Source organism: Plutella xylostella, chromosome Z (assembly GCF_932276165.1).
Source record: "Plutella xylostella chromosome Z, ilPluXylo3.1, whole genome shotgun sequence".
NCBI classification, from domain to species: Eukaryota; Metazoa; Arthropoda; class Insecta; order Lepidoptera; family Plutellidae; genus Plutella; species Plutella xylostella.
The window spans coordinates 7,187,982-7,214,384 of NC_064012.1; the positions used below are offsets into that span (position 1 = coordinate 7,187,982).

Genomic DNA, 26,403 nt, shown 5'->3' on the forward strand with positions numbered 1-26,403 from the left:
AATTGCTTTCTTTTGTCAAATACTTCTTCTTTTTGGTTCTTTTTAGTAAAAGTGTATTGAATACGAAAATTTAATTGTAATTTGCTTTAATTTATTTATGTGGATTCGATTAAGTACCACTCAGATGGTTTTTGTTGGTTTGCACTTTGCACTTATTAGATACGAGTACTGTGTTCAATATGATTAAGTAATAAGAATGAATTATTGTTTGACCTGTGTTCAATATGGTTAAGTAGGTAATAACAATGAATTATTGTTAAGAAGTAGTATAGTTTCTATAATTATCTGAGCACTCGTCATTTTACCTATAGGGTCCACTTACTACGTACGGGTACTTTTTTCATAAAGTAACATTTCTCACTTTTCAACCATAATTGAATCATTTTAAACAATCTAGGAACTTCTTTTAGAAAGCTGTTGCCCCCAGCCCAGCGCACGAATCCAACGGTCTGAAGCTGGAGAATTTTAATAGTATTTTCTCTCACTAAACTCCATTAAGTATTTGGTAACTATTGGGTAAAAAGATTAACAAAATAACCAAGGCATCTCAATATTTAGTTACTTTACATACTAGTAGGTATACAGTATCAAACTTTTTAAACAACAATAACAATAAGGAACCAACCCACCTTACCTATCCTTATTCAAACATGATTACCGGACAGATCAAAAGCATAGAAACAAATTCCGGCATATCAAGGCAGGTATACATAATTTACATACGCTAGCTTGTGTAATGTAAATTTAGCCTTCCCGGGTCCAAAAGTGGCCGCATTTAGGCGAGCGTAAGCTACCCCCCTGAAATACCCCTTAGCTCCGTGATTAGATCAAATAGAACCAATCTACCTAACTAATCCGAGCTTTGATTGATAGATATATATTTCGTACATAGATTTGTCATTTCGATGGTGAGTGCCGATGATGGCTCGTGACTATTTTTGGCAATCGGAAAAATTAGCTGCCGAACGTCTGGTTAGAATTTTTCACGAATTTTTACAGTGCTTAAAGAGATGCTCTTTTTCGAGAGTGAAAATTTAAAGGTTTATCAAAAATACTAGATAGGTACCAATGATTTTTTACTTTAGGTAAGTATTTGTTTTTAACATTCTGTGAACATAGAAAACAAATGAAACGTTCCATTGATACTTAAATCAATAAAATTCATCTCTGTGATTTTATATCAATATAAGACCTTATAAGATCACAATTATTTTGACTCAATTGGGAATATAATTATAATTAGTAACTACAGGTATTGTCCACTTAGGCACCCACAAACGTTTGTTTCATTATTTTTCTACTTTGTCTAAATATACATTATTAGTTGTGGGTAGGTAAGTGCAAAAAGTGAATAGTGCCTTAATTCTTGAATATTGACTGAATCAAAATATATTATAAACTATACGATGGTTAGAATTTTAGGGGAATTTCTGTTATTGCATTTACTATTTTCACATGTGACTGACATGTTAAAGTAGCTACGATAAATAATTTAACTTTGAAATTGTTATATTGACAAGGTGAAATTGAGATTGATGATTTAGATAACGGGGTAAATGGAAAATTGAAAAAAAACGTGATAGAGTAAAGAAAAACCATTGAAGCATTAATTAATAGAATATTAACTGCCATAACAGTTAAGTAAATTAAATTTATCACCTAAAATATAATGTTGGTAAATAGGTACCTACTTACATTATATTTTAGATAATAAATGTAATTTATCATAGGTAAACCTTTAGTGAAAATCCGGTCAAGTGCAAAAGTCAGTCCCGCAGGTATTCAGGTTTAGTCCATAAAAAGAGTCGGTCGGCTCCGTTTTAGCACATGACGTGTATCGAATAAGTGCGACGAGCGACGCGATGAGCAGCGCCTCGCACGTCGCACCTATTCTTCGGATTCAGTGAGTTTGCTCTATTGTTAGTATTTATTTTCGCTCTCGTAGTAAAAACTATCCTAATATTAAGTAGAAATAACTAAACAAGTAACTAGTGATACGACACGACCGATTTATCACAAATATAATGGAAAGCAAAATAGAAGGAAAGAGAGAGACCAAGAAAAGCTATGTAGACCAACTTAAGAGCATGGCAAAGGTCGTGTCGAAACAAGAAATGAAAGAACACGCTTGTGACAGGCCGGTGGCGGAAACTACACCGATAAGAGAATGGCTCAAGAAGAACATAGTCGTAACAGTCGTAAGTAAGCTGTTCGTGATGATCGCGACATTTCCACGCTAAATAGCGTGTGTGAGGCGCTGCACAAGGTACGACGCGCACCTCCGATCGTAACCCCAGTCTCTTGGTTTGCCTCCAATCCTCTTGGTTTGGGTCTTTGCATCCTCGCTCCATGCACCCAGTGTTTCGCAGTCCTTAAAAACCACTATTTTTCGGGACGGAGTATTAGGCGTGGCTAGTTCCTCGCTGCGGTATTCACGGTTGATCCGGTTGATTGCACGCATGTTTGCTCATATGATGGTGAACCAAGAGATCAGTCCAGTATATATGAACTGAGAATATACACTGATGGATCCAAAAAAACGTCAGGTACGGGTGCTGGTGTCCACTCGGATGACCTAAACATTCATTTTTCACTGGCACTAGGCAAATACAACACAATCTTTCAGGCTGAATGTGTTGCTATTACACGGGCCGCTAACGCAGTCAAATCTAGAAAGGTTACGAATCAACGTATTCGTATCCTATCTGATAGTGCTGCAGTTCTGCTAGCTTTGTCTAGCAAAACTATAACTTCGGGGCTAGTACTAGAGTGTCACTCAGCTCTAGAATCGCTTGCCTCGTAAAACAATAACATAACCCTCCAGTGGATAAAAGGGCACAGCGGGTCGCTGGGGAACGACGCTGCTGATGAACTTGCACGAAAGGGATCTGACACTGCACCAATAGGCCCAGAGCCGATAGTACCGATCCCTTTCAACCAAATTCGCTCTTGGTTACGTTCCCGAACGACAGAATGCCACACCAATCTCTGGAGTAACAGTGCCGAGTGCAAACAAACAAAAGCTTTTGTACCACTAATTAATACTAAACTAACACGCAAATTATTATGCTTGGACAGAGCAAACTTACGTGTCGTGATAAGTACCATAACAGGCCACTGCCGGTTAAATAAACACCTATATCGCATGAAAATCTCCACCACTCCTCTTTGCAGAAGTTGCATGGAGGAAGATGAAACAGCTTCCCATGTCTTGTTACATTGCAAAGGCGTGGAGACACTACGATCAAAAATCCTCGGATCTCCGGGGTCCCTCCGGGAAGCCATGAGCAACCTAGGTCGTCTACTGGCTTTCTGGCGTGAGCTTGGGTGGCTTAATAGCTAGTCACCCCATAGGTATTTCACGCATAATGGCCCACCTTGGAGGCTAAATGCGGAAAATCAGCTCGCCATGATAGATGATGGTGATAGGGTGCATGAGCGAGTAGCTTCCCACTGGAGACAATTTACTCTGTCCCTAACGGCACCTGAACGGCACACTCCAGTTGGGTCCAGCTGGCTAGGTATATTGGCTGAGACGAGCGCTCATCGCACGATGACGTTCAGTGCATGGTGTCTAGAGAGACGGGCGCTACTCTTTTGGCAGCTTGGGGAGTGATGGCAGTTCTTCTCCACTGTCGAACACCGTCAAAGGTAGCATGCATGCAGACACTCTACCCTGAGTGCCACTTCGATACATAATGAGTTGTTGCTAAGCAGGTTGGATGATGTAAGTGCTTGGAGCTACATTCCAGACTCTGCCCTTTATACGACTTAAAGGCTCGCCATTTCAGCAGTGCAGGGGGCACTCCTCAAGAGGTTATCCTGAGATAATTTACATGAGAGCGCATCCTACTGCTACTGGCTGGGCTGTTTATGGACTTGTGGAGCAGCTCCATAGTCGGCAGACCAGGTTTGTATGGCCTTCTAAATTATGGGGATTTGAAACATGTCACGTGGGAAAGTTTGAGAGCGACAAGATTCTTGTTTCTCCTTTATTACTGCTGGGTGGGGATCCTAAGAGTTGGATTACAAGTTATTGTTTTTTTTCTTGTTTCGGGAATCGCTGCTTTAAATCAAGCTAGTTATTGTAGGTAAGGATGTGAAATAACGCTCACATCTAATTGTAAGGAAATCAGTTTTGATAATAATTGACAGAACTACTTCTGATATTTAATGCATGGGTCTCTCTTCTTCATAGACTTTTTCGACCTCTTCTTGAGTCTATGCCGCTCATTTCGATCTTGATCTATCTCCATCCATTTGCAACCGGATGTTCTACTTATATCAGACGTCCATCGAAATTTTGGCTGTCCGAAGCCATGTTTCGCCATACGCTCTCGATTCTAACAAATGTTTGCACCTCGAGCCATGTTTTCTGGCGACGTGACCGCCTATTGCAACCTCAGCTTCGCGATACGTTTGATGACGTCAGTAAATTAACTCTGATCTCTGACCCACTGATTATTCTTCGGTCCCTCAGTGTCACTCCTATGATCTTGCATTATATTTCTCTTTGCGTCCTTCTGAGTTTGGAGAGAATACTTTTTGTAAAAACCCAGATTTCGGCAGCGTATGTAAGCACAGATAGGATACACTCGACATGTATACGAGCCTTCTGTTCAGCCGTGACATTCATCTTTTCAGTGAATTACATTTTGGACTTCTGCCCACGACGCCAGTTTTATGCGCCTATCAATTTCATTGGTCTGGTTTTACTTTTCCATGACGACCTCTTAATTAACATAAATGTACTTCTATACTCTTTCTGTGACGGTTTGGTTTATTCTGATGTCTATGATGTTGTTGGGAGAGTTTGTCATATCTTCGGTTTATTCCAGTTCATATCAAGCTCAACCGCCCTGAAGCATTTCTTAGTTCTTGTATCATGGTTCCAAAGTCGTTTGAGTTGTCCGAGATCAATACAATATCATAATAGAATCTTAGGTTATTCAGTCTGTTTCCTGCTACATTAAGACCCCGATTTTACAAACAACTTAAAGATATCCTCAAGCACCAGTGTAAACAACTTCAGATACATTCCGACGATCATTGGTGGTAATTTTTGTTAGTACTTCGTAGTAGAGCAACTAGCAAACTAATGGGTTGATTGGATTAGGTTGAAATTGTTTCCTTTTTTGAATAAAAGGATGACAGTGGCATTTTGCAATTTTTCAGGTATTTGGCCTTCTTCTAGACACCCGTTAAAGCTTTCTATCAGAAACTGTGTGAATATGTCTAGGTACTGGTAAATTATATGCGTCTCCATACGCCCGGTGAAACAGTTCGGATTGGTTTATTTCAATCAAATTGGTTCGACGGCATCACTCAGAAATTGTCAGGAGGTAGAGGTAGGTAATAGCTATGCAGATTGACGGAGCTTTTAGTAAAATATTTAAATGTGAGTCGATATGTCTTTTGAGAGAGGTGCAGACGCGCTAATAAAGGCAGAGTCTTCCACGAACTCGATATGTATGAGATGAGCCGCGCTGCCGACCCCAGAAACTCATTTGACTAAAACAAATAACGCTCATTTTGTTTTATTTTCATATGCACACGCCTTTTAAGATGCCGATACGTCTTTCCATCTTATTTCTGTCTGTGTCGCTTTGTGCTATTAAAATACGCCTCAATACCCAAAGTATGGGCATTGAAGATGTCGGTCGGCAAATAAAAGAGGCCCTCCAAATGTTGATATTGCAGCTGTGATCCAAAGCGTATACGAATGCTACATACGTAGAGGAGTATATTGTGATGACAGTATTATTGTGTATGGCACGTCATATTAAATTAACTTTGTTAACATATGGTATGGTTTTATTGCATTAATAAAGTGTATAGGTAGACACGGTACCTTCAATGTCAAATTACAGTGACATGATATTTCCGATAACAATGTAATATTTACATCTAGCCTCATAGCCACTAAACGCCTGGTTTCGAACAATAACCGAGCATTACTAATCAAATTATAAACTCGTATGACACTTTTACAAACATCATTCAGCCAGAATAAATTACGTTTACAGTTCATTTGGTTTGAAACGCGCGATTTTCAAAGCATAAATTTCAAACAATGGGCGAGTCGATCAAGCGTGTAGTCTTAATGTGTTCGGCTGAGATCGCCTGGACGCCGTGCCCACACGATCGCGTACGTTTATTTGCTTAAATTGCTTTATGGCCTCAGCTAAGGCGTTTACTAATTAACGTCGTTTCATAAATATTCTTATAAGACGCTCAATTAGCGTTACTTTTCTAAATCAACATAAATGTTTTTCCTTGTCGTCGCGGTGCGCTCGCTGTGTATTGGTAATGGTACAATGCATTTTAATCCAAGTGTGTAATTAAGTTAGAATTTATTTAATTTCTTAATGAGGTATTAATAGCGTGTACAAAAACCACAAAAAGTTACGGTAAGTACCTATAGAAAATATAAAATAACAGCTGTATGAAATCAAATTATAAATTCTCAATCTCAAAATTATTGACAATATAAACATCAAATCTTCGTAGCAATCGTATAACTGTAAGTACTATAATAATAATAACATAAAAAAAACAATCAGACCATACAAGTTTGTAAGTACATTCCGAGAACAGCAACTAGATAGGTGAGTGGCAGTAGCAGCGGATTAAGGTCAGGGTATTGTAATGGCTGTGTGCGGTGCAGCGAGATAGCCGACGCCGCGGCCGCTAGCGCCGAGAGCCCACAGTCGAGTGCCGCGAGGCTCCGCGCGCCGCTCGACCCCATTGGTCGCTCGCCGGGGGCCCGCCCCCCGCCCAGGGCCCAGGGGGAGGGGAGACACGCACACCAACACATCTCACCTAAGATAATTTATTTTATGTTACACCGTATGAATATTTTATATCTGTGTGAGTTTTTTCGGTCGGTATGCGTGCAGTGTGAAATATTCGCGCGATAAGAAAGAAGAAGAAGGGAACAAATCGATCGCACGTTGCGCTTTTAGATCCGCGAGCTATATTGTCATTGCTCAAATTTAAGATGACGATGTCAAGAATGTCTAGCACTTGTTTTAGCTGAATTACATTGCTACCTGTAGGACTACTTGTATAGTACCTATCTTACTTACTTAAATAACCATAAATAAATGCCAAAATCACTGTAGAATACAATGGTTTTACTAAACCATGTTTAAACTTATAAAACCTACCGGATGATTGCTACAAAAAACTATATGTTTGAGTACAGAAACATAATTCATATTTACTTAAAAATATAATACTTAATAATGATTTAAGTTAATTACATAATTCATATAACATTAGATGGAAAAACGCTAATTAACCTCATTAAAATAACTAAAGATCGTCTAACAGTAACATAATACAGAATACTTACTTATAGCACGTACGTACGAGCTGTACACGTTCTACAAAGCTCTATGTCGGTAAGCTTACTGTAAACATGCACAGTTTAGAGCGGTACTCATTCAAAAGTCCTCTCGGCACTCCATTTCTAACAAGTGCCACCACTCGCGAGCGCTCACTTATGAAGAAAAGCCGCCACCACACCGCCTTCAGCCAGATACACCATTGTACCTATACATCTCTAATGGGTACAGTCATCTGCTTATAGCTACCATTGAAAATTTAAAGGTAAAAGTAGTCTCAACCTAACTGCTTCTAATAAATTCAAACTATCATTAAGCTGAGGACGCTTCTGATTCAATCGTTGTGCGCATCGGCCCTGTTAATTACCACAATATATATATAATAAAATAAAAGAGACCGCTCCGTACCAATATAAAAAATAAAGAGAAAAGAAAGAGAAGCGTTTAAAAAAAGAAAGGAGTGCATCTACTCCCACCTTGTGTCGCCCCCACTGAGACCGCCCTGGGCCGCCCCTGCGCCGGGAGCCACCCACCACACCGCAAAAATCGAGAGCGTCGTCAACAGCGCGGGGTCAAACGGCGACGCGAGCGTGAAAAGAAGGAGCGGTGTGAGTCACGCACACAGCGACGGGCGTGCGTGTGCGCGCCGAGCAGGACGGACGACGCGCGAGCGGGACCGAAGCGCCAATTACTATCACCTGGCGGGCAGCTACCGCATTACCCACTGCCGCCGCGCGCGCGACCACGCGCTCGCTGCACCACGCGGTCCGCTCCTGCCATACTCCCGCCGTGCACTACAATCGATATCGGCAGCGGCCCGATCGCCTCAGTGCACCCCTGCCTTACGCCGCTACCCCGCCGTCGACTGTGCGATGCCCCGCACCCAACTTTGCCGATCTACGTTCCCGTAGAGTGCTACGTTTAGAGACGAATTTATGCAACTGTGAAGTGTGTGCGGACAGTGACTTGGACATTTACCTGGTTTTGTACAATTGTTATACTGTCGAACGCAAAAGTGACTAAAAATGACATCCCAGTTTGCCTTCAGAGGATCACCTCCAAACACGGTAAGAAACTTTTTCAATCTTTTCACGGTTACGGTTTCAGTTATATTAATACTCATCCCGTTTATTATTTGCTCGCGATTTAGATTTTATACTAACATTTGAATAAATTTAAATTAATTGTTTTGTAACAAACAAAGGTGGTTGAAATGAGACTGGTAATGAACTGATTAATATGGGGGATAACTTATAAAGTTTTAAAAATAAATCTAAAGGGTTTTTTTTATTTAATATCAATATCATTCATGGTGTTTGTCATAAAAACAAGCATTTCATTCGCATTTTACAAAATCATTAAAATTATTTTATAGATTTGTTATGCAATTCGTCATACCATTTTCAATCGGAAAAACATAAATAGAATTTAATTTAATGTTATTACTGCTTTTAAATGAGTGAAACATATTGAAAATTAGATACACCTACCAGGGATATGTAAGTATAATAATAGGTTAGTTGTTACATTTTTCTTATCTCTACAGTTACTCGAATTACCTATTTCTAAAACAATAAACATATTTTAACATTTACTTTAGATAACATTAAATCGCACAAACTATAGCTTATTAGCTTGTAAATACTATTAATGAGTGGTTGACAAAAGTCCTTATAACAATTTTATAGAGATTATTTATAGATGTAGGGCATCCAGAGTAGTTATTTAGGTATATTTTAAAATTAATACTTTATAGTATGTATGTATCTACTACTTATAGAGGTTAAGTATAACATCGTTTAATAATTTAGTTTGCAAAAGCATTTTTTATAACTATTTGTATTTATTAATTACAAAACAGTATTTAACTTTACTTGTATATATCTTATTATTATGTATATATTTATATTTACTTGTATAACCTATACTTTAATACTTACTCGTATATTAACAGGGTAGTTTATTTATACAGTATATCACTAACAGGTATGAAATACTATATTTTATACATGCATGTATACATATTTTATATAGGTATATATTGTGCAATAAAGAATAAAAACTACAACAAATTATATAAGATCTCTATTTATGTTCTTGTAGTCACCTTACCGCATAACACATCTTACTACATTACAATATAAAATAATTATGTAAGTACCTACTAATGTCACTTAACGTTACATTTTGGGTTTCGTTTAGTAGTTATTGTTTTATAACATAAAAAAATGCGGTAGGTTTATTTTAGTTTATATTAACCTTAAATTATACACTCACGAGCAATGAACAAGTTCCACTTACTCAAAGATTTCATTTAGTATTTGATCGAAATGTTTACGTTTTTAGTTGGTAATATTCTGATGCGCTGTTAAATGTACTTACTTTAATATTGCAGACGGCGTCATAAAGCTAGTATTTTCCGTTCAGGAGTAGGTAATTTGATGATGTGGTCACTGGTACTTTTTCATTGCTTGTGAGCACCTACCTTTTACTGTAACTAAGCCTATCATAATGATGTTCTAATAACGTTATTCTAAATTTTATATTACTTGCCTATTCTTTCTATTAGTTAGATACTATTTTTTATTATGAAAAAATAACTTTAGTAACAATTTACCTAATTTAATTTAATAGATTTTTACTCTTCAAGTTGAGGTTTGATACCAAGAAATGGTAAATTATTTCTCTTTTTTTATTGGGAGTGTTTAGTGAAGATAGAAATACTCTTTCTACACGACGTATAAAATTTAAAAGTGTTGTATTGCTAAAATAGATAGGATAAATTAATCTAATGGGTATACAATAGTAAAATTTTACCAACCTAGAACAAATCATTAATTATTTGGTCTAGGTTGGTAAAATTTTACTGTTGTATAAGATAATGATGTATACGCAGATAGAATAGGTATACAGGCAAAATAGGTGCGACGTGACGGTCAACGATGCGACGAAGCAAAGCGTAAAGGATAGTGTTCAATAGCCACACCAAATGCTGAACCCCCCCTCTCCGCTGACACCCCTTTAAATGACTAAGAAGATACTACTGGTTTACAAAAATTACAAATAAACTTTTTATCAATGATCTTTAAAAATCGATTCATACACAAAAGTCAAAATAAGGTTATTGTTATAAAACTATAACTAAACCTACCTATTTACATTAAAAACCTACAAAATTTAAAAATAATGGCTTAAAATATTGTACCTTTAATAGACATAGGTCTATTTAAACAAATTAAGATAGAAGATTTCTTTCCCTCTGATACACAAAAGGGCAAAGTGGAAGAAAAGAGAAGGCCTGGAAGGAAAAAATTGACGTGGCTGTGCAACATCAAAGAGTGGACCGGTGTAAAAACCGTGGAAGAAATCTTTAAAACAGCCAGGAATAGAGAGCGCTGCAAAGAGCTGACTGCTGCTGGGACTTTAAGTCGGATGAAGACTTGGTAGAAAAAGTATAAAAGTACTTTGCAATTTTTTTGTCTCAGTACCTAGAAGTATCTTTTCTACAACAATCCATTCCATAACAATATCAAACAGAATTTAAATAATAATAATTGATGTACCTATCATTCAAACAATAATTCTGGTACCAATTAATAGAGCACAAGCTGTGTGGTAAACACAAAACAATAAGCAATAAAGGTATGCTGTATATTAACGTTACACGACCGCTGTGGGAGTAATATGACGAATCACTAAGTAACAATTACATGATAGAACTTCCTCTAATTGGCGTCACTCAGCATGTGAGAAGTCAAATAAAAACGCCTTCTCCCATAAAATGCAAGCAGCTTTTATCCGTCATAGGTGAGAAACAGAAACCTAGCTAATAACACAATATCGCAAATTAATTGAAACTGACTCATGTGAATAACTAATAATCTCGAAACAATACCTACGATCTCATAGCAACCAATCACACATTCAATAAAAAGCGGATTTAATAATGAAATTATTATATATGGGGAGGGAGGTGATAGTATCGTCAATAAAGCATAGCTTCATTATTCGGAAAGTAAGTTTATCTTTGAGTACGTACATGTGATTCATTTAAATTATTGGAACCGCTGCCGCTGTCACCCGTATTTGTACCGCGATAAAAGTTTATTAAGTTTCATTGAATATTATCTATTGAGACTGGCTATTTAGTTAGTTCAGTTATCCATGATTAAAATGGTGAGTTTTCTAATTAAGTAACAGTGGATAGTAAAGATAATAGTAGTGAGTGCGTGCCGTGCGATCTACTTTTGTTGGAGATAAGTGAGGAGTGAGGGAGTGAGTGGGGTGTGGGTGGGAGCGGGCCCCTCCAAACCGATTATCTTCATGATTCCCGCATTCGAAGCTTACGACTAGTCGATACTGAGGAAACAACGCCCGTAACTTTATTGAGGTTTTGTTTCGGTGGACTAAAAGGCTAACTGCATTATGCTGAATACGATAATTGGATGGGAATAAACTTAATTTAGCGGATTAATTTGCGCTTATAAAATAACTTGCTGGTGAAATCAGTACGTATAACCCTAATTAGTGTTTAAATTACCGTAGTAGTAACTTCTTTTTGGATTTGGAATTTATGAATGTATGAAACATCTGTATAAGATTTGCTGGCCTGGTTTCAAAACTAAATAATAAGTCTTATGTACTATAGGGGAATTGGCCTGTAAGAACGGTTTTCTAGATAAGCCCAACAAAGTTTTGGTAATATACTATTTTTGTGTGGCAGCGTCAAAATCTAATGCTGTATTTTTTCTGATACGTGCCCCATGAAGAAAATACGCTTGTTATTTTTTACATAGGAAATGTATGGAGAAACAGAGGTGGTACCTACCTACCAGCGGTCCATGTCTTTGGGTTTTTAATTAATGTCTGTAATTTGAACACAAATACAAATAAAAAATAAATGTTGAAACTTTCATAACCTATCTGTTTTATAGGAACGTACCACCCATGTTTTTTTTCCTCTCAGTTTTTCTCGAAACATCGCATTAAATATTTGAAAAATAACGCATTGGTTGGTTAGTTAGTTAACTTAAAGGACTTGTTAAAACAACTAAAAAAGTAAAGTAAATGATCTAAAATAGCATGTTGGTAACATTATTTTACTTATACTTAGGTAGAAACACGGCATTGCGTCAATGTACGGAGTTATGAACGTAAATTCGACATTTCGTACTTTTGAATACTTGGCAAAAGTTACACTTCTTGAATTTCCTTCATTTTATATAAATCTTGAGGTATTTTTAATTTGGTAGAAAAGCATTCCGTACTTCTGGTTTTGTTACTATTGTTTATTAGCGCAATAAAAAGTAATGAACCAAAAAGTCATGCTTATTTTTTCCAACTGTGGACTAAAGGGGCCAACGACATAACTTTGTGGAAATACTTATGGCAGAGCTTGAGCTTTGGAAGCAAATTACAAACAAAATTACACAGGGAAATTTTATTATAGATTTGTACCTCTTTGTAAATTTGTGATATCGATAACATACATAAAATGTAATGATAAAACAGTAATAAATACAATATTAAGTATTATGGTAATGGTTGGTCCCTGGTAGACCAACCACTAAACTTAACTATTATACCTATTTAATACATTCGATTAGATTTTATACCTACTCTAATAAGTCAATGAATGCGTGTTTCTGTATCGTGAAAGTTGAGAGTACTCGTATTAAATTACACCTGGCTCGTGGAAGCCCAAAAGTATATTAGTACAAAGTATTTTAACACACATACACAGGTATACTTATATACATGTTATATTATGTACAACGCTACTCTACCGACACATGTCACTCAATTTGGTGTAAACGCGAGGAGAACGTTTCTTATAAGTTCGTTTTACTACCGAGCTGGACTTTGGCAAACAATACGAACTAGATGGTGTGTCACAAAAAGAAAGCTAAATACTGACCGCATATTGTTTACTGTCGAGCCGAAACCGATGACAACCATTGTACCAATGAATAAAATCACAAATCTTCTTAACGAACTTATCCAAAATAAGAGCTCACTTGGGAAGGTAGGTGTTATTTGTCGAGACGTTTATTCTGCACCGACACTCCATCTACTTCATATTGTTCATCAAAGGAGCTGGAACAAAACGCAAGCTTTTATTTGGGTCAAGCGTCGCTCGTCTTGCCTTGGAAGTGTCGGGTTCCAGATTAATACTTACCGAATGCTCGTGCTGCTGCTGATTGCCACGAAGAGGCAAGTACGTACAAGAATGAGGTCCTTAAAAGCCTATTGACCGTATTGTACAGGTAGACAGTTGTTAATTAATATACACAGGGTGTGTATTTCTATTGCCACTGCGATACCAAATGTATTAAAATAAGTAATACAGAACTTATATTACACGTTTGACGTTTGTAAAGCATGTATCCACGGTTCATTAGTTTATATAGGCAGTTTTCGTTATCATAACAAGTTGTATCCTCTATCAGCTCTATCTAGTTCAACTTTGAGATATTTCGTTTGGAAAAAGTATCCTGGAATGTATTTCTACCGAGGTTGACTCTTAAAATTAGTAAAAGCGAAAATGACAGACATTTTCACGGAGTCATGTTTTAAATAAATTTACGTGCTAACAGGTGTTTGTGGGCGAACGGCCGCATCGTACATCGACGCATTTAACAATGACCTGCCTGATATTCAGTCCATAACATAGGCTTGACACTTGCAGCTCAGACAAACTGTGGCGAGTCAGTGTCCTCGGCCGAACACTACTACTAGAAATTGAACGAGTTCTTGGCCGAGGATACTGTCTTGCGACTCTACTCGGTAGGTTCAATCAAGGTATTACAGCTGTCTTAAATTTTGACCTGAATAACCGAAATTGTAAGGTGGCTAATACAGGTGATGATCATTAAGAAATTTCCTATAACCATAAGATTTTATTCCCCTTACGTCCTTAATATCAGTCATATTTAAGAACATGCCAGAACATAAAGTCCAATCCTCAAAACCGCCATTTTGTGTACTTAATAATGCGACATGCATAATCTTCAACGTTTCGCTTTAGCAATGGCCGTAGTCGCTTGACCTCTTTTTTGTTCAATTTGGTCAGTTACCGTGCGACGCGTACCCTTTGCCCTGACTTTATTAAAGCATAATAAAATGCTTTGAATAAGTAAACGGTCTTCAGGACCTATTGTTCTTGATAATGAGGTAAATGTAATGCAAGATTATTTTTTATAGTTGTAGGTTATACGATATGGCACTAACTAAGTACGTTTTACTTACTAGTTCATAAAAACCAAAGTGTGGAAAATATTTTAATTAAAACATTCCTTTCTTTTATGTTTAATTTAATAAGGTGCCTGTGCTAAGTAAGCACACTATGAAATATGCCTTATAAATAAATATTGTAATTGGGCCAGATTCATTCAGTTACTTTAATGGCTTTAAACTTTGCGGCCTTACCACACAAACTTAACACGTTCAAAATATGTTTTACGACGCGTTCACACGGCAGAAGTTATTGACGATGATATTTTTTTTAAACATAATTTATTTATTTATTTGATACTTTATTGCACAAATATGAAATATAGGTGTACAAAAGGTGGACTTAATGCTAAAAGCATTTTCTACCAGCCAACTAAATGACTTATCCTGGTTGTATGTCTGAATGTGCAAAATGAGCAGAAAACAGAACCGAAATTCTACTTTGTGACACTACATTTTGTTCAAAGAGCGCGACAAAGCGTAAGCCAAACATAATTATTTTATCTAAGTACCTACACGTACAGACAGGCAGACACACAGCAGACAACCATCATAGTAAAGCCATACAAAGCAAGCGACCACATAAACAAAGTAAAAATAATGAATTAATAAGTAAAACAAGACGAAAACTCATCCTCTTAAATGACAAAGTTGCTTTAGTACCAGTACTGTAAGTGGAGTCGACTAAGCAGCGTCGACGTGTCCCGGAGAGCACATTCACCTCCTAATCAGATAGGTGAATGAAACACTGTTCCCAGAAGCCTCAATTAATTTCCCCGAACCGAGCGAGGGGAGTATACGCTCACGCGGTTACTATGTAATATTTTGTAGTCTCTTGTTACGGGCTCGACGAATTCAGATATAGTGTTTCCCATCGGACGCAACCGGCTTGCCTCCCGTGTGTGCGTACGGTAAAGCCACACAACAAAATGACATTGATAATTCGATCGACGCCGGCAAAATGATATCATTGGTAGAGGCCACAGAGTTCCATTTTGAAGGGAATTGATGCAACGCTATGGCCGTTGAAGGTGTGGTGTGATGTGATGCGCCCGATACTTTTAGATCAACAGTTTTTGTTCATAATCTTTACTTAAATAATGCAGCTGATGTTTGTCATATAATAAGCACCATATTGTAGTGGAGAGAAAATCGCTAAAGAGACAAACTCCTCGTCTATATTTGTCTATATTTTTGTAGGAGCTTTTGTGCATTTTTATCTAAGTTCAAAAATATATGCTATTGAAATTTTTCACATGAACCATATAGCTACGACTTTGCTCTTCTAATTTAAACGCATTTTGGTACAACAATCATAAAAATAAAAAGTAGAAGAAAGTCATGACAGATTAAAAAAAAGGCTTTTCTACTTATGCTTATAGAAATGAGTGGTGAAAATTTTAAATACTCAGATTATAACCACTTCATTAGTATAATTACATACTTAAATATTTATACTTCTCTACTTTATAAGTTTAGGTATAAGTAATGCTTTCAGTTTGTTACCACTTCGCTATAGAGGTAGCAGATAGAAATACACTTCTAAGTTGTCTAAGTATGAGAGCTATTGAAGATGCTGAAACTAAGTATGTAAATTAATTTTGTTGATTCATTTCTGAGTACCCAAACGTTGATGATTTCATGAAATTAATTAATAATTCAAACAGAAAATGTAGCTATAAAAAACGACAGTACAAATTAAGTATACATATGGGTAGAGATACTGGTAGTATATTATAACAATTACCTTAAATAAGTGTTTCTCATCCCTTCAGTAACACATTGAGTCTTTCGCCATCGATATCCTAATCCTATCGTCGTGCAATTAAACTTTGTTCATTTTACGCACTCTTGCTGGCGAGCCAGGGTTGTCACTTATTATTCTTTCAAATAATACAGGAAGAAAATAGTACCTTCCCAAAACATATGCACATCTAAGTACAGCACTTTACTATAGTCTGCACGATCGATGCGAACAAATAGCTCATTATTCCCATTAAAGTTAACTTATTTTTAGTTTGACAGTACTTTTTATGGATGAGAGATCTAAATAATACTTGATTCGTTTCAAATCAGTAATCATTGTACCGAATCAATAGGTACATCTTAACTCGATCATTTTAGAGGTAGCCTAGAGACAACCCTAATGGTGACACAATTTTCCTTTTTAGACTCTTACCGGCCGGTGTATGACGCAACTTTTCTCAAGTTACATGAAACGTGGACGATTTATCAGTGATCAAGCCGATGAAAATCAATATTCCTATATTTCATGTTCCCATTATAAAAATACTGTTTCAATTAGTGTATTTTTCTGTAATAGGTATTTATACAATGATAAACATTTGTAATAGGTTTTTATACATATTTTATCAGATCATGATCATATAAATACCTGGATTCGGCTCGATCACTAACAAAATCTTTCCTTCCTTTTCCCTTCAGCTTTGGTTCCTATACAAAATTTATTTCTATAACAAAGTCCTAAAGCCTCGACTACCGCTAATACGAGTACTCATATAATAATGTCCTTCTAGCCAAATCCGACTGCGGCGGCTAATCTCTACTATCTCTCACAAGACCACAGAGGCAGGCTTCTATGAGCGACAATTGTATTTTACACAAGTATATGACTATTGATGAACTTCTGACTAATGAAAAGCAACGAGGTGACGTAGAAGGAGAAGCAGAACGCTGACTCTATATCGTTGCGTTAAACGAACTGATTGCATGACAGATCTCATTGGTTTGTTTTTGGAAAGCTGGAGTGACTCCAGGATATATTCCTCATACTTTCAGACGGGCAAAGCTTTAATAATAGTCTAAGGGCCATTCTGGATATTTAAATACACATGTAGGACAATCACTGGCAATGTCGCGTCGACAATATATAGCCGGAGTTAATTAGGTGCGCACATTTTGTTCGGTTCACACCTCCTCACCCTCAAGCCGTCACGACTATTGTCGTTGCGTTATTGTGGACAGAAATCTTTATTAGCTGCTACACAAATTCATTTTAGGTGCTCTTCAAGTGACATAATTCACCTAAGTATACTTCACATTGATTTTGTTAATTTCAGATATAGGTAGGTACTATTTACTACAATATTGTACTATTTACTACCTACTGAAAAATATATTTTTGAACTCAAACCTATTATTCAGGTAACTTGCGTTCAGCTATTTTAGATTCTACCGCTACACGTGATCTGTTAGCTTTGACCAAGTTCCTAAACTACAAACCATGAAAGCAAAAGTATTATCCTAGTTATCCAAAATTTAACCAACGCTAGATTTTGGTGGTAAGTGAGAGTGTGGAGTGGAAATATTTTCAGCTATTTTGGTGATTCTGCAGCCAATTAAATCGTTGTGCGAGTTCATTGCAGTTATTAAAGTGCGCGCCCCGTACGGATGTTTGGAAACGCTAAAACTTTATTAGTCAATGTATCGATCGATAATTCTGCTAGCTGCGAATATTTCCGGATATCACAGGTCGTTATTTCTTGTATTCCAGTTTTTATTTACACCCAATCTTAAAAGTCTCCATGTAATTACTTATCACATATAATGTAAGATTAACCAAAAACTTGAATTCAATGGAACAATACAATATAGCAAAATAAAAACATTGGCTTTAAAAAACGAAGAGTTATAATTTTAACCCATTCCAATTTGAATCTGATTGATAATAATTGCCTTTGCCACCTTTAAACCTACGGAAGTTATAAAAAACAACTCTCAAGTTTGTATTTGTTTTGTTTTATTTGTATTCCAGTTCTCGTTTTGGGCTCATTCATGGGTCCCAGATTTTTAGTGGCATTTTAAAATCTGTGGAACTTTGAACACATCTCACCGTCCACTCGATTTTCGGTATTTTTGTTTGACCTAAAGTATTTGCTATCTTGATTGGCTTTGTATTTTAAATGAAATTTAACTGCATCCGTTGAGACATAGATTAGTACTTTGGAATTACATAGGTATTTTCTATGGTACATTTTATAAAATAAAATAATTATAATGTACAGCTTAGAACAATAACTTTACGCAGTTTAAAATTCAAGGGATTCACCCTATACAGATAGACCAACCGATTATTTCAGTCTAATTATATAAATTTTATAACTCTTTCATAAAAGCCATGCAGAGCCATGTTAGCAGGATGCGAGCTTTCAGAATCCAAATATTTACTCATTGAGAGTTTCCAATCAGAGTAATTGACTGCAATCATTTTATTACTATAATGGAGTGGAAACGACTGAAAAGGGGAACCTATTTGAAGTTTAAAAAACTTTATTTAGCAAACCAAGCGACAAACAAACAAAGATAAATAAAAGCATCTCTTCAACTCATGGACAAGAGTGACAAGCAATAAAAAGCAGATATCGTGTATTTTTGAAAAAACAATATTGTGCTTCAGTAACACATTTATATTCCTTAATACAGCTAAATATTTGTCAACTACATACATGTGCCCGTAACATAAATTAAATTGTGAGGGCGTGGACGAACGGCGAGTATGCTCAGCAATAATGGCATATCATATCTAACAAGCACCGGAAATAAAATATCAGAAATTGTTACTGAGAGAGTGAAATTTATGCTTAGAGGTAGAGATCATACGGTGCGGTGACTCAACTCTCACCGTTTCACGTAAAATAATATAGATTCTTTAAATATTGTGCCTTGTGTGTATAGTTAAATGCAATTTTCTTGTCGAGCGAGTTATTAGCAACGTTGATATCTTATCTCAATTTCTTTCTCGTGTATCGGTTCTGAACTTCTATTTAAAAAACTTCCAAAGAAATACAATTTTGCAATTTTTTTAATTGTTCAAATTATGTTGTGAAGCTACTATTACCAAAAGGCACGATATTATCAGGATACGGTATAGTCTAATTAAAATACTAGTATTCTTTGACGAAATTGATTTGTAACATTTAGAGCGAGCGTGATGTTTCTTTCAAAGGATCACCTCATTAATAATGCGCCTGTCTCTAAAGATCAGTTTCATAATCGCGACTCAGAATTTTTTCCTACCTATAAGGATTAAGACATTATAAATTCAACATAGTTGAACGAGCGCAACATTTTAGTTTATTTTCAATGATTTTTAAAAAGCTATGTCTTGTTGGTCGTGGACATCTTTTTGTTTGCGGTGGTTGGTGGTGCTTCAAAGATTTTGAAAACAAGCAAAATCGTCTTGCCTTCTTGATGACTTTGATCAGTGAGAGTTAAATTAGACATTATAATTTAATACAATGTACAGTAATCATTGATGTCACTTGATTCAAATCTCCACTCAGAAAATATATTATGAGCAGATGTGAACACGTACTTAGATTCACAACACTGCACTTAACTCATCATTGGAACGAACACTTAAAACCACATAATTAAATTTATTGTCTGAGTACAAAAAATTAAACAACTCGAGTATCTTTTACCCACATTTCCATGTGATCAAAACAGCTGATAAAACTCTGTTATAAATTGCCGACACTGTTTTATACCTTTTTTCATGCTCGAAACCAAAATGTTAATATACACAGCGTGTTCGCAATTTAGCGAGAAGAATACGCGTATTATACTTATTTATCATTTCAATGTTGGGTGATAATGGGTTTTCTTTAAATGTTACAAAGACATAATTATACTTAGTCCAACTAGTTTTTTCATAGACATGACCATTTTTCTAAATGTGGTATGTGTATTGTATTTAATATTATAAATATCTAAGTATATTATTTGGGGACATGGGGAGGCCTTTGCCCAGCAGTGGGACACAAATATGGCTACAGAAAAAAAGTATATTATTATTAATTATTATATTGTAATGGCAAATATATTTAAGTATCCACTTACCTATACTTACTAATTAAAAGCTTACCGATGAAGCATCGGATGAGAAAGTTTTTGCCTTGATGTGCCAAATTTTGTGCGCTTAATTTCTTAGAACTGTCTTCATCGTTGATATGATTGAAATATGATGCATGATACGGAGCCGACACGACACACCGGAGCGCGTGGAGGTGCCGGCGAGCCGCCTGTACGTACCCCTCGCCCGAGCGCGGTCCGATGACTTTTATGATATTAATATGCATTCATTATCATTATACACCATTATTACGTATTTATTTTTACATTATTGCTTTGTTGAGAACTAGAATGAAGCCGGTTTCCTTTTCGATATTTATTTATTCGTCCCTAATTCTTACTTAATTAGGGAAGGTGTGAATACCCTCCGGGAAATTATACGTTTTTGAGGGTGGGCCAATTACGTTTTCACACAACGTTATTTACATCTATTTACAGAGGAAGTGGTCGAAATAGACGGTGAAACCAGTAATTATCTAATTAAAGCTTTTATACTTGGTTTATATCTTGTTTTTATTATCTACAGTTATCGAAATGTGCTCTTTGGATTCTTATAAATTGCAATAATTAGATATTACGGTTGCAACACCAGCATTAATAATATGAAGGAGACTGAGCTGACAGGCAGGGTAAGCAAAACAAGTTTGCAAGAAAATCTGACCGTAAAGGACAGTTTAGCCGCTATGGCCCAATGTTCCCAACAATAACTTGCAATACCTACCTGTACGTCGTCTACGGATCAAGTGATTTCTCCGACGACTCGCCACGTGTCGGACATGGCAACTGCTCGTAACGTAATTTCGCGCTTATTGCCACTTTTTAAACTTTCTGCAGATCGCATGGGCGGTTAATTAGAGTTCTCCTATTCACGCGAGCGTCATATCAACTAAGACCGGATCACACGATACTTATGTTAGCGACTTCATATTTTCACAAATTAGTGTCAATGTTCACAATCTTAAGTATACTTTGTTTGGAAAATATTGAGTTTAATAATATCATTACATATCCGTCTTTGTTACGGTGATTGGTTTCAGTAAAAAATATCAGTCTTTCTTTCAAGTTTTATTTTAATTCTTAAAAAGAAATAGACATTATTTCTGTGGCGTTTTGAGAAGTTCTACTATCAAAATGTGTCGTTTCGTCTCATTGCAAATTGTTTCGGCATACCTACAACGAATGTCCTCGAATGTGTGATGTGTGAGTAACACCTATCTATGCTGCATGATCTGATTTGGGAAACATGCTACCATTCTCTCGCTGGTATCGTAATCCGTCTCAAAGTACCGCAAACTCTCGCAGCAAAAACATATTATTAGAGATTTTAATCTTCAATAATTAACCCGATGTTCAGCCGTACAAAAAATGTACCAGATCAGAAATATTCTCAAGACGAAGGAATGCATTGTGAATGCAACGCGCCATGACGGCGGCTTATCACCGGATATCAGACGTAATGTTTTTCATTGCTCAAGTGGCTGCTAAAAGGATTAACTCCGTCAACGTTGCTTCAGGCCACTATTAGAGCGAGAACAGCTACCGACGTACCGAGCCGGGCCGATTAAGCAAATCTGTTTTTGTGCAAATCTAAGCAAATCAGATCTGGATTCCAGCCTCGATAAATAGCATTCCAATTATCTAGCTATACTGTATCGATGTCACAGAAGTTAATGTTAAACTTATAATAAATTTAATGAGATGTCTACTTAAGGATTTAGTTTTAAAAAAATATCGGGACAAAGGCCGCAGTCGCGTCACCCACGTAAGTTAAACAAACGACATGTCGTCGATATTTTTTGCTGGACGATGGCTTTAACTAAATTCATGTCATTGGGTCCGATTTCTTCAAGATTAATATATTTTTTACTCATTTAACAAATAGATCGGACCCTTTTACGGTCGAATATTCAGTTACATGGTTTAACACTTAAAAGGGCATAACGATTCTAACACATCCTGCGGGTTACGATAAAAAAGATGACAAAAAGAGAATACCTACTTCTTATGTTTGTTTTTTAAAAGATGTCTGCTAGAGATAAGGTGCAGCGGCCCTTTAATCCTCCAACAGTCCGATATTTAAAAAGGATATGATGACAACTTTTTTGTGTGTTTTATCTAATAAGCACACATAGTGTGTTACCTACTCTTGAGCTTTTGCAGCTTTTGACAACGCTCGCAACTTTCACTAATGATAAGTAAAATAAATTATGACGACTTTGTTTCCAAATTCTTATAACAAATTTTAGGCACTAAACTTAAACTGTTTCATTTATCTCATACCCCGGAAAAGAGCCCAAATCGTCACCAAAATAAAAGAAATAATCATAATAATTTGATTTTACTTTATTCGACATAAGTACTTAAACCTTTTTAAAAGTTTTATTGCCAACAACGTACACCAAAAATACATAAGACCAATAACAGTTACAATACTCATTCTAATATAACTTTGCGCCGTTGCTACAATCACAATTGAATGATAATATCTACTCATAATGAGTCATTTAATTTGATCCAGACGGGCCCCACAATGGCCGCCGGGTACACAGGGGTTGTTCACAGGAGTTATGTACATACATTATTTTGTTCATCCAACAGACACTCGTAACATTTGAACGGATTCAATCCCCTTTAAGCACCGCGGCGTTGATTTTAGCCACAGAAGCCCAGATCGATATAAGCCTTATTGCTACAGTTGTTAGGTCGAATGAGTATCGAGCACAGGTTGAACTATAGCCCTGCCGTATACCTAAGTACAATGTTTGGCAAGCAAGGATTAAATAACTATGTACGTAATGCAGGGAATCAGCGTTGGACGGCTTCGGGATTACCTATATAGCACCCTCATACAACACAACAACAAATGTTTTTAGCCCGAAGGCGAGCGATATACATGAATGCTTAGCCTATGCTTCTGTGGCATCGTGAGGACGGCGTCGCTGGCTGCTTCGAGGTATTGGGAGAAGCCATACGGCTTCGTCTTGAACTACGGTCACATACATACTTGCGTCTAGCTTGATTATTAACCGCGACATGACTTTAACTATCTAACGTTACTTACATTATTATTGGGTCCAAAAGTGTGCGTTTATCCTTTGGATTTTCTTATTTTATAATATAATACATACCTAACTATTGCTTAAAATATCTTTAGACTAGAATAAACACGATTACCTATACCAAATCAGATAAATTCTTATGAAATCGCGGTGTAAAATAAACAAAATGAATGAATGCTCCAAGTTTTTGCTGGTCGCTAATCCTATTGAAATCATAATACATATTCGACTGCAGGCCATTTTTCATTCGAATGACAAATATTTAGAAAGTTATTTATCCGCGTACGGGTGTGTAAAGAGCACAGCTCAGCCCTTTGTGCTCCACGACGGCCGGATGTTTATCCTGCGGCCACAATATCCATCAGGTAGTCTGCTGAAATAAATCTATTACAACAACAATGCGACCCGCCAATCTTATATTATTCATAATTCGTCAATCGCATCGTATTAGTGCAACAGCGTTCGTAATCTAATTTGGGCGCGCATTGTGCATCGCAGAGCCGTCTCGGCGCGGCTGACGACTGCGGGGCACGCCCACTGCAAACACTTCCTTAACGACCTCACCCCTTTGTTAATGCCTCGTAAAACACTCATCAATTATAATTTTGCATGCTCTATCCCGATAGTATTTTGCATATTTATTAATCTTTTTCCCATTACCATCCGATTATTATTACGAAACGAGACATTGATTTCGAATAAATAGAGCGACCGTTACGTCATTTCAACCACGTTTGTCTGATTACTGATTGATGTGTATGTTGCTTGCGTCTGTCTGTACCTCATGCTGTGCGCCCGGAGGCCTCCACTGCAGAGCGAATGTTGAACGCGCCATAAAGGCATTTCAAAATTTACAACTTACAGAGCACCATATCGACAGCATCCAACAGTCCGCCGCCGGCGCAAGCGGGGATGAGCGGCGGGGCGGCGGCGAGCGGGGCGGCGCGGGCCAGCTCGCCGGCCGCTCAGCGCTGCTGCGACACCGGCCGCCCGATCTTCCAGGACCCCATCACGGGGCAGACCGTGTGCTCGTGCCAGTACGAGCTGCTCAACTACCAGCGCCTGGCCGCGTCCGGAGTGCCGCTGTCCATGTACAGCGCGCCCTACTCGGACGCCGCTGCCGCCACCGCCGCCGGCATGGCCGCCTACTTCCCGGCGCTCGCCGCCGACCAACCACCCTTCTACGCCAATGCGGTACGTACCTTGTCCTTATACATCTCGATCATAGATGTTTTACATCTGTGATGGTATATCACTACATATCACTTGAAGCGATGAGACAGCGTTTTGTATCTATGTGATAGAATAAGTTTTGTAACTGGGTTTTGTGTACAAGTTAATAATAACTATCTATATAATATATAGGTAGGTAAGTAAATATCTATTGAGAGTTATACCTGTATTGTAAGTGAAAAGTAGAGCACCACTAAACGTATGTGACCACCCCATAATAGCTAATGTAATTTCATCATTACTACATAATTATTCGAGTTTTACTAAAGCGATTATAAATTCCAAGTCGGCAGGCTCGGTCGGTAGGCGCAAGCAGCCGCGAGGTGGGTACCTACTTACAAAAGGGCATCAAGATTTCTGTCACGAAGGCAGAAACAATGTTTTAGATTAAATTCTATGCGGCTTGCTTTGCGGTTGGATGTGTATGACATTAATCAGTAATAAAATGTACTGCCGACTGCCGACCGGTAAAACATTGCGCTCGTAAAATGCAACGTGGAGCACTGACATTTTCAAAAGGGTATTTCTAAATCCCAGTTAGTTTCCTACTATCCATCGGTTTAAAATTTTGTTCAATTCACGGAACGATCGATGTATTCATGTTATGGTATAGGATTGACAACTTAAAAAGTGATCGGTCACTTTGGATATCGAAAGTTCCATACGAACAGACTTCCAATAAAAACTGTGAATGAATAAAATCAATACTAAACATTCGTTTATAATATGAGTCAGTTACTTTTATTTTTATTTTTTGACAAAAAAAAGGTATATTATTAATAGTGTTGTTTATGTATAGTATACATGCCCACTATCTGCCAAGAACTTTTGCACTTTACAAGGGTACACAACTACACAGACGCCTATCCATAGCAAATCGTCATGACACGCTGAAGACATAACTTGATATCAACTTATCATATTAAATGTTGATTGATGCATGTAACACAACAAAAACGACCATCGGATAAAAAAAAACTATTTCAATACACCCACGTTGGCTTTTAATTCATAAAAAACAATTTCGTATCAAAGTATTAAGAGAGAGTTCAGAACTCGAGACCAAAAGGATTTAGTAGCAGTTCACCTGCAGTGCTGCCCAGGAGATTACTGAGAAGGTTTTAACGGAAAATAATTGGGATTCAATATCAAAATAAGGTCGTTCTTTCGTGACAGCATTATATTTAGTTTCTATTGTAGGCAGGGTATCAAATTATGTTAAAAAATCTACCAATGTCATGATTAGACTCTGAAATTTCGAAAACTACACTCTTTCAAGTAATATGTCTTCGAAGTATGTTATTATGTTATATTATGCACAATGTGGAATACCTACCTACAAAAAGCAAAAATTAATAATATACCTATATAGGTATGTAAACTTTGTGTTAACGTTATTATATAAATCTAACATATTATTACTTCAATTGGTACTTCATGGTACATTAAATTAAATTCAATATAGGTACTTTAATTTAATTACGTTTATAATCGTTTAGTTTCATATGGATTACAAATGATTTCTTATAATATGTATAGTTTATACGCAGACTTTTAACACGGATCCCCAAAAGCCATAATCCGATGATATAGTGAGTTCCTTTGTCCCATTTTTTAACAACTCTGTTACGCCCAGCAATCTCTTTAGTTTGATT

The 26,403-nt window shown here is 36.9% G+C and overlaps 1 protein-coding gene across 2 annotated transcripts in view; it reads left to right on the forward strand.

The window, feature by feature from the left end:
• Positions 1 to 7,920: 7,920 nt before the first annotated feature.
• Positions 7,921 to 26,403, forward strand: part of LOC105396831 (homeobox protein caupolican) — a 44,166-nt gene continuing 25,683 nt past the window's right edge. The window contains exons 1-2 of one of the 2 annotated variants that reach the window (XM_011568874.3): positions 7,921 to 8,416; positions 24,380 to 24,709. In XM_011568874.3, coding sequence (XP_011567176.3) covers positions 8,375 to 8,416; positions 24,380 to 24,709 — 372 coding nt within the window. In that variant the 5' untranslated portion in view covers positions 7,921 to 8,374. The remainder of the gene's footprint in view (positions 8,417 to 24,379; positions 24,710 to 26,403) is intronic. The other variant, XM_048632701.1, reaches the window with a different exon arrangement.